Below are 10,063 nucleotides of genomic sequence, written 5' to 3'. Positions count from 1 at the left end.
GCGCGCGGCTCGGGAGCGCGGCTCCCTGCCGGGCGAGCTAAGGCGTCGCCGAAGGGCTTCCCCTCCGGATCCGCCTCAGCTGTGCTGCGCTCTCTACCCCACTTACCTTAGGGGGGAATCAGCTGCTGCTGCCCCCGCCGCTAGCTTCCTCCGCTGCTGCTTCCGCTGCTGCCGCCTCCGCCGAGGTAAGCAGGTACACGTGTGGGTGGCACACGTGCACCCTGCTCCCCTCGCTCCTGCTCCCCAACATAACACAGGACTGTATATTTCAGTAGGTAGAAGTGAGCAAAAAGATAGGTGCTGCAAGACTCAGGATTGAGAGGCTGAACTTCTTTAGTGGATCTAGCTCATCAACTTCTGCCTCCCCTCCTAACTCTCCCACTGTGAGACATTCTGGGTTGGGTGCTCACTCCCACCCATGGTGCCTGAGTTACAGTACTTCAGTGGCTGACAGGTGCCTATTCTATCTGAAATGCCAGGGTACTTTATGTGTGGACACCTCTGAACCATGACAACTGTGAACTGGTTCCCAGTTAGTGAGACTTGGAAAAAGTTCCACTCTAATTACACCTGATAGAACAGGTCTTCTTTACCGTGAAACATTTTTGATCTGCTGGCTCAGGAAAACAGGGTGAACTATGAATCACACAAAACAAAGGAAAATAAACATGCCTGCTGACCATATACACCTATTGAAAACAAACTTTGGGGAGCAATTACTGCAGGCTTCCAAGGTGGAACTTTAATGGTCCCAGCTGTGCCCAGTCTGGGGCTAGGAGAGGTGCTGTGCTCCAGGGATTCTGTGTCTGCCTACCCCTTAATAGTAGCATAAATAACCCATATCAGCCTCATCCCTTTTTGCTCAAGAATAAGCAGCTTGTATTCTGTAGTTGTAACTCATTGTTTCTGCCCTTTATTAAAGAGAAATTGTATTTCTCTTGAATTTTTAGGCCTGGAATTAACAACAATGTATAATGCCAACAAATTAGGATTGTGATCAGGTAGTGTCCAAATGCTCACAAAATCCACCTGACTGTCCTGTGCTGTTTCATGAAGAACTGTGAGGAAAAATGGACATGAGACAAGGTGCAACGAAATATGATTAGGTGAGAAACAAGTCTGTTGGCAGAAAGGTTGCCTGAATCACTCTGTGTGGTTCATACCACTTCTTAACCTTGGAAAAGTTTCCCTCTTATTGGAAATGAACTGCTTCTGTCTTTAGGACTTTTGAAAAATCTAATGCATGCAACTTCAGATGCCAGAATTAAATTAAAAATTGTCTTAATTGTCAATGTATTCTCGCCCATCTTGTATACATTAAACTTCAAGGTACATGTATGCAAAATGTCATTCAGTTTGTGAAGTTGCTTGAATATTTATTGGACATTTTTTTTTAAATTTTTGCTTTAAAGAACTAGAATCTGATCTCATTGGGTTCTAGCTTCTCAGTTCTGTAGAGAAGAGATTCTGTTCTTTATAACCAAAAATCAGATGAGGCATGTCTATAGGCTTAACAAACTGGCTTTTCGTGGAAACTACAAGTCTTGTGTCTTGGGGTGCCTAGCCATCAATGTCCATGGTGTTAGTTAAGTTAATGGGCAGTCATGGACCACAGAATCTAGTTGACAGAAACTTTTACATAATCTGTCAGATTCTGCTTATGTAATAGTTGTTTCTTCTTTTATACTGATCAAGTTCATTTTCTCATCAGGTATCACGCAGTCCTATTTAAATGGATGGAAGCAATTATACCATGGTAACCCACTTCATCCTCCTTGGGTTGACAGACCGTTCAGAGTTGCAAATCCCACTCTTTGTGCTGTTCCTGTTAGTCTACATCATCACCCTGATAGGAAATCTTGGAATGATTGTGTTGATCTGGATTGATCCCCGACTTCACACTCCCATGTACTTCTTCCTCAGCAACTTGTCTGTTGTTGACCTCTGCTACTCCTCAGTCTTTGCTCCAAAGATGCTGGTGAACTTCTTAGTGGAGAAGAAAATGATTTCTTATTCTGCTTGTCTTTCTCAATATTTTTTTTTTGTGGTATTTGTTACCACAGAAGGGTTCTTGTTGGCTGCAATGGCTTATGACCGCTACATAGCCATCTGTAACCCCTTGCTCTATACTGCTGTCATGAGTAGGACACCATGTATTCAGCTGGTATCCATATCCTATATAGGAGGTCTCTTCAATTCACTGACACACACATGTGGCTTGCTGAGATTGTCATTCTGTGGACCCAACATCATTAAACATTATTTTTGTGACTTCCCTCCATTGCTAAAACTTTCCTGCTCTGATACCCATACAAATGAGATTGTTCTGTTAGCTTTTTCTGGGGTCATAGCCTTCTTAACTCTGTTGACTGTCATCATCTCCTACATGTACATCCTGTCTGCCATCCTGAGGATCCACTCTGCAGAAGGCAGATGCAAAGCCTTCTCCACCTGCACCTCCCACCTGACAGCGGTCATTGTTTTCTATGGGTCTATTACTTTTAGCTACATCCAACCCAGTTCCAGCTACTCACTGGAACAGGAAAAAATCTCAGCTGTATTTTATACCCTTGTGATCCCAATGCTGAACCCTTTGATCTACAGCCTGAGGAACAAAGAGGTGAAGGATAGCCTAAGGAGGACAATAGCTGGGGAAAACTTTCCCAGATAATCAGTTTGTCAACATAAACATTATCATTTGCTAAGAATAAATAGAATAAAAAAGAAAATATTAAGGGTGCGCTGATAAGAGATTTTGGGGGCTGATACTGATAGCTGATTTTTAAGGAGGCATATCGACTGATACCGATCTGATTTCCAATACACAGCTCTTCAGCTTGAAGATCTGTTTGGCTGGGCCCCAGCCCGTCCTGCCCCATGCAGACCTGGGACAAATGACCCCCCCAACCCTCTGTGCCCTCCTGGACAAGTTGCAGGAACAGCGGCAGGAGCCGCCAGATGAGCACCAGATGAGCTGCACACAGAGGCAGGAGGACCCCCCCCCAGCCCCCCTCTCCCTGCACCCCTCTGACGAGCTGTTCCTCCATCCCATACCTTCCCTGGCCCTGGCTGGGAAGGCCCTGCCCTTGCCCCTGCCCCAGCCCCAACCCCAGCTCCAACCCCAAACCCATGGGCCTTGATCTGCCTGCCACGCCCCCTCCCCGCTCCCCTTCCACCACACCAGACTTACCAGATGCATTTAGCACTCCACACTGTCGGCTCTGCTCCTCACTGAATATGAGATGTGCTGTGCTGCAACTGCACACATGCATGGGAATTTATCAGAAAAGTTATTATCTGCATTGGGCCGATTTTTAATGCAGAAAATTTTCTTTCTATTTGTGTCGATCTGATATCAGACTGATGTATTGGGGCACCTCTACAAAATATGTTTTTGTTTTTGTTTTGTTTGACACTGCCCTGAGTGTCTTGGTTTAGAAATGTTCTTTAGCAAGTAAATGGAATTCAAATCTGTAGATGTTGTCAAGCTGAGTTGCCTTTTACAATTTTTGTGAGGTAACACTAATGAAATCTTTCGCATTTTCTCAACTGTTCTTTAACAATGGTATTCCTCCTTCCTTGCACTTCTATATTTACATCTATTTAAAACGGTGCTTTACAATGTCATCCATGTTCTTTGCTAAATGAGAAAATTACATTGATTGAAATTAAATCATACATTTAAAACAAATCTAGTAAACAAATTCTGAGAGGACCTTTTATTTCCATTTAAAAGTAAGGTTTTCCCCCCATATTTTAACTTAAACTGATCCTTTAATAGATTTAAACCAGACTTGACTAAGCCATCCTTAAATTGAAGACTACTGTATATTCAGATCATTTCCCCAGTTCCCTAACTAGCTCATAGAGAACACGTTGCCTATTCTGGCACTGCTCATAGTGCTGCAGCTAGCCCAAATCATGGAAAGAAAACAAAGAATCACTATGAAGCACCAGAATTTCACTGTGTTATTGTACAAAATCCAGGGTCAGCAAACATGATTCCTCCTGCCAGGCTTCACATAGGCAGTGTTAAGTCCCACCTATAGTATGCTTGCTCTTTTACAGGATCAAGGAGTTCCATCCATCCCATGGAACCACTTCATCTGGCCCGCTAGATTACTGGCAGGCTACTGGAAACTTTGGACATAGATAAAGCGGGGAGTAAACTGCTGCAGAATTTGGGGTTCTAGTGCACATGGCCATCCATGGCAGGAGGAGATGGAAGGCTGTTCTGGCCTTGCAGCCACTTGCCCTACTTGCCATTGTCCCTGCCACCATAACTACCATCCTGCATGTCTACTGCAAACACTGCCATTTTCATCCCATTCAGTATCTTGTCTACAAGGAGCCTTGCAGTTCTGACCTAGTCCAAAGCATAGGGTATTTGATGCCATTACTTTACAGGCTGTGGTGTGGGCTTCTGACACTTGTATTTGAGGGTGGTCACACCACGGCTTAAATCCCCTCACACATGCCAGTTCAGGGCCCAAACCTCCTCCCTTGCCCCACACCAAAGCCAGTGCTATTTCTCATACTGATAAGAGGAGAGGCAGGAAACAGTCTGTAAATTCAGTTAGTCAAAAATAGTTATGACTGTATGTTTCAAAACTGTGAAATGGTTAGCACAATAAGAAACCATTTGATGTGGAGAAGGTTGTGAAGGAGGCCATGTACTGTTTCACATCTACTGAAACACTGTTTGAAGAATTATACAACAAATCTGAAATACCATTTGCTATGGAAAAGCTATAGTTCTCTGGGTGATGTACACAACCAGAATTGCAGAATAGAAATGTCTCAGCAATTTGGCATAGTTCACTGATCTAATCTCCAAATTAAAAATAATTAGCTGTAGCAATCAAAGTGAAGACAGGCCTCTGATACAGAGCCTTGGTTGAACCAGTGAGGGCTTTCAGGACTTAGAAAAAAAGGATTGTTGCAAGTCTGAGGGACACTTTTCAAGACCTATGGCTGCAGTTTTGACACTGCATATAAACCAAAAAACTTTATTCTCTATCAACTAGCTGGCTGACTCGACTGATACAGGGCATAAATCCAAAGCTCTTTTGAAAACATACATCTTTATACAGGTATCCAGGTTGTAGCTGTATTGGTCTAAAGGAAAAAAAAGCATCAGGACTTATAGTAGAGGTAATATCTTTTATTAGACCAACTAGATTTTTGCAAAAAATAAAATAAAATCTTTAATTGCAAGCTTTCAGGTATAAACACCCTTCTTCAGGCATTGAGAAAAAGATTGTAAAAGTTCTCCTTGGTAAAAATGAGAGTTCATATTTCACAGGAGAGTTGAAGGTGTGGTAAAATCTTCTGCTTGAAATACAGGCAGTCCTTCACTTGCAATGTTTTGAGTTACAATGTTTCATACCTACAATGTTTATAAATTGAGACCCTGTTTCAATTTTCTGATGTCAGTTTTGACTTTCTGACACTTGATCTGATGTGACGCCAGTGAACAAGTTTGCTGTGTAGCCCATCTCCCTGGAGAGCATCTGTCCAAATTTCCTTGGACACTTTCTTTAAGAAAGGAGACAAGACTCCAGAAAAACCTGCAGCCAAGACTCCTAAGAAGACTCCAGTCAAAAACCCTTCAAAAAGTCCAACCAAGACCCCTTCAAAAAGTCCACCAAAGTCACCTCAAAGAAGTCCTTCCAAATCAATATGATTGCTATTTACAACATAAATACATTCATGTAACTATATTACTCATCTATAAGTGATTGAATACAAAATTCTGGGTTATTTTTGGTGAAAATAGGGTATCGGGCCTTGGTTCAGGAATGAATCCCCCATTTATAACATTGTATCCTATGGGAAAATTGGTTTTGAGTTCAAACATTTCGACTTAAGACGTGGTTTTCAGGAACCAATTGTGTCGTAAGTCTGAGGACTGCCTGTAGTTCATTTTATATGCAGATTAGGCTCAGAGAAAAGTTGGGATAGTTTGTTTACCTCCAACGTGTTTGGTGGTAAGCAGGATGTAGTCATATTTCCTTCTGGTTATGGTGTTTCATATGTCACAGAGGATTAAATAGATGGAATGCTCTTCTGGGCAGGCATTTCTTATATGGTAAGGTAACTCTGAGCTCTTCAGTGAGGCTCTGTGATAATGCAAATTGCCTGGAACAAAGGCAGAAGCAGGATCTCAGGTTTCAGGTGGTCAAACTTTCTTCCTTCTTGTAAAATTATGAAGATTTCATTTTTTTAAAATGGCTAAAATTTGATATCTCCCATGTGTCAGGTATCCAGGTTGTAGCCATCATCACAGAGAAGGATGGTGGTGCCCTCCCTATATGAGACATGCAGGGAGTACTTGAGGGAGAAGCTGCACAAGGCAGGTCTGCAGGTAGCTCTGAACTTCACCTTAGACGTGTGAAGCAGCCAGGGTGGAGACCATGTCTACCTCTTCATCACAGGGCACTGGTGCAATCAGTCAGGCTGTTGTTGAGCTCTCCTTCAAGTGGAGGTGATGGATGAGTCCCACACTGAAAGGGAGATCATGCTGGCCATGAACCGCATGGTGCAGGGGTGGATCATTGGGCAGGGTGAGCTCACCTGTGAGTTCATGGTCACCAACAGTAGGGCCAATATGGTCCAGGCAGTCCGTGATGCCAACTTTGTTGGCATCCATTGTATGGCACACAAGTTTCACTTCATATCGACTGGAGGCAGGGACACTTTGGAGGGGGACAGGGCTGCCAGTGATGATGCCGTCACTACCACCCAGCTGATTTCAAAATGCAGAAAGGTGGCAGGCTACTTCCACTGCAGCATCAAAGGGAGCAAAATGCTGCTGGACAAACAGGCAGAGCTGAACATCCCACAGCACAAAATTATGCAGGATATGCAGATTCAGTGGAACTTCACATACCAGATGCTAGAAAGGCTGGTGGAGCAACAGAAAGCCATTCATAAGATGGCTTTGCTTGGGGAGATTGGGATCCACGGGCCCCTGAACAGAGCTGAGTGGGGTACCATCTCTCAGATCTTGGTGGTCCTCAAGTCCTTCCTCGAGGCCACAGAGATCCTTAGCACTGATGATGCCCTCCTTATCCAGGTGAATCCCATAAAGAGGGAACTTGAGAACCAAATGGAGAAGTTCCAGAAGATCAGTGTTCCTGGATGGGGCAAGCTGCTGTCATCAGATATGCAGACACTGGTTAGGCAGCTGAAGGAGGACATCAAAAAATGGCTGGATCCCTTGTGGTCCAGTGTGGTCCATGTGATGGTGAGAATGTGCAATCTGAGGGTGAAGGTGAGCACGTGCAGCACCAAAACCCTCGATCACTGGATGGAGGTGCTGGTGAACATTGTCAGGGAGGCAGAAGGGCAAAGGTGAGGGGCCATGGGAGAGGGGGATCCACTTTCCCATACCTATACTCCCAGCACCAGCCAGTCTCTTCCATGCCAGCTGCTGCCAATTTGGGGCAAGTGCATGGCTTCAGTGTTGGGGTCCAGATGCACCAGACCCCAGCCTCAATCAGGTAGTGCCGAGGCCCCTGACTTCAGAAGGGCCAACTTCAATGAACTTAGGATATTAGTGGGGGAGGCACTGAGGGCCCCAAAGGTAGAGGAGATGGGAATCCATGAGGGATGGTTGTGCCTTAAAGGGACGATCCTCCAGGCTCATAGTGTGACAGTCCCTGAGAGAAAGAAGAGGGGTAAGAGTGCTCTGAAACCCCCATGGCTCAGCAAAGGCATTCAAGAATGCCTGAGGGCCAAAAGGGAGGCATACACCCGGTGGAAGAGAGGGGCTATCACCAAGGAGGAATACTTCTCCTTGGCCCGTGAGTGTAGGATGGCCATTAGGAAGGCCAAGGCGGGGGTGGAGCTCAGGCTGGTGACCAGGATTAAGGACAGCAAAAAGTCCTTCAAATACATTGGGAGTAAGAAGCGGGCACTGGGTAATGTAGGGCCCCTGTTAGACTCAAATGGTAATCTTGTGTCTATACCAGACAAGAAAGCCAAAATCTTTAACAAGTTCTTTGCCTCTGTTTTCTTGGACAGGGACCAGGACAGCTCTCCCACCGCAGGTAGGGGCAATCTTGAGGATAGCACTGGCAGGCCTCGGGTCTGCGCAGAAGTAGTTAGGGATCTTCTGTAAGGGCTGGATGTTTTCAAATCTGCGGGCCCTGATGCCCTCCACCCATGAGTGTTGAGGGAGTTGTCGGGGGTCATTGCTGTGTCCCTGGCCCAGCTGTAAGAGTGATTGTGGTCTACGGGCCAGGTGCCCAGAGATTGGAAACTAGCTAATGTGGTCCCCATTTATAAGAAAGAGAGGAAGGAGTACCCGGGAAACTATAGGCCCATAAGCCTCACATCGGTCTTGGGGAAAATCCTTGAAACAATCATCAAGGAGCACATCTGTGAGGGGCCAGCAGGGAAGATCATGCCCAGGGAAAATCAACATAGGTTCATCAAAGGCAAGTCCTGCCAGACCAACCTGATGGCCTTTTATGACCAGGTAACTAAATCCCTGGATGATGGTGTTGCCATGGACATAGTCTTTCTGGACTTTAAGAAGGCCTTTGACACTGTTTCTCATCCCATTCTCATTAATAAACTGAGCAACTGTGGCACTGATGCCTACACAGTTGGATGGGTCAAAAATTGGCTGATGGGGCATACCCAGAGAGTGGTGGTGGATGGGTTGTACTGAACTTGGCAAGATGTGAGCAGTGGGGTCCCCCAGGGCTTGGTCCTGTGGCCTACACTATTCATCATCTTCATCAGTGACTTGGATGAGGGAGTGGAAAACACGTTGTCCAAGTTTGCTGATGACACCAAGATGTGGGGAGAGGTTCGCATGCTCGAAGGGAGAGAGAGGCTGCAATTAGACTTAGACAGACTACAGAAGTGGGTGGATGATAATAGGTTGGGGTTCAATGTAGATAAATGCAGGGTAAATTATCCCTCCATGGTGGCTAGTGATTGGCTTGCTAGCCATATAAAATTCTGTGCGACTTCCGCCCAAGTCGGAGAACTTTGAGCACGCTGCAGATTGCCTTTAAAGATTCCTGACTTGCGGCTGAGCTGATCGATAGCCTGATCACCTATCGATTCTTCTCCCCATCGCCGAGCGTAATCCTTCGACGTACCCTTTTCCCTGCCAGCCTGACTCGTGTACGGATTCACTGGCCTGAGCCTTGCCAGCTGGAGCAACTCATGTAGTTGTTTAAGCGACCGGACCACCTGCATCGTGACTACTAGTGGCGTAAGTAAAGCTTTTTGCAATCAATACGCTTTGTCTGCCTCTCCATTCACCAGCCCGCCCAAACGACCGAGCAATTTGTATATCACCTCAAGTCAGCTCTGGCCGTCTGAGACACATACAAACTGGGGAGCTCCCCCCTTGTGAGCACAGAGGTGGAAAGGGATCTTGGAGTCATTATTGACTCCAAGATGAAAATGAGCCGCCAATGCCAGACTGCAGCCAGCAAAGCCAACCACACCTTGTTGTGCATCCAAAAATGCATCTTAAGCCGGTCCAGAGAGATGATACTCCTCCTCTATGTGACATTGGTGCAGCCTCAACTGGAGTACTGTGTCCAGTTCTGGGCACCGCACTTTAAGAAGGATGTGGCCTGCCTTGAGAGGGTTCAGAGGAGGAATACCCACTTGATTGGAGGGCAAAAGGGCAGGCCCTATGAGGAGAGGCTGAGGGACCTGGCCGGAGCAAGTGGAGGCTGAGGGGGGGATTTGGTGGCTGCCTACAAACTCATTAGGGGAGCTCAGTGGCAAATAGGAAGGGTCCTATTCCCCCCCCAGCAGCACCTGGGGTGATGAGGAACAATGGCCAGAAGCTGCTGGAGAATAGGTTTAGGCTAGAGATTAGTAGGCACTATTTCACTGTAAGGGTAGCTAGGATCTGGAACCAACTTCCTAGGGAAGTGGTCCTCGCTCCTACCTTGGGTAAATTCAAAAAGAGAATTAATGCTGACCTCGTGATGGAACATCTTGAGAAGCTGGATACCTTCAAGTCAGCCGGCCCTGACAATCTACACCCCAGGGTACTCAAGGAGCTGGAGAGCATCATAGCCCA

The 10,063-nt window shown here is 46.0% G+C and overlaps 1 protein-coding gene across 1 annotated transcript; it reads left to right on the top strand.

Moving 5' to 3' along the window:
• Positions 1-1,732: 1,732 nt before the first annotated feature.
• On the top strand, positions 1,733-2,671 carry LOC102372753 (olfactory receptor 1052-like). The gene has a single exon (XM_025213883.1). The coding sequence runs from the start codon at positions 1,733-1,735 to the stop codon at positions 2,669-2,671; it is 939 nt and encodes a 312-aa protein (XP_025069668.1).
• Positions 2,672-10,063: the final 7,392 nt, after the last annotated feature.

This window comes from Alligator sinensis, unplaced genomic scaffold, assembly GCF_000455745.1.
Source record: "Alligator sinensis unplaced genomic scaffold, ASM45574v1 scaffold1_1, whole genome shotgun sequence".
In the NCBI taxonomy this organism is placed as follows: Eukaryota; Metazoa; Chordata; order Crocodylia; family Alligatoridae; genus Alligator; species Alligator sinensis.
The sequence above is the reverse complement of the archived record's forward strand: the minus strand, read 5'-3'. Positions and strand labels throughout refer to the sequence as shown.

Excerpts from the sequence above, each read along its gene's own strand:
- LOC102372753 (XM_025213883.1), top strand. The coding sequence starts at position 1,733 with ATGGATGGAAGCAATTATACCATGGTAACCCACTTCATCCTCCTTGGG.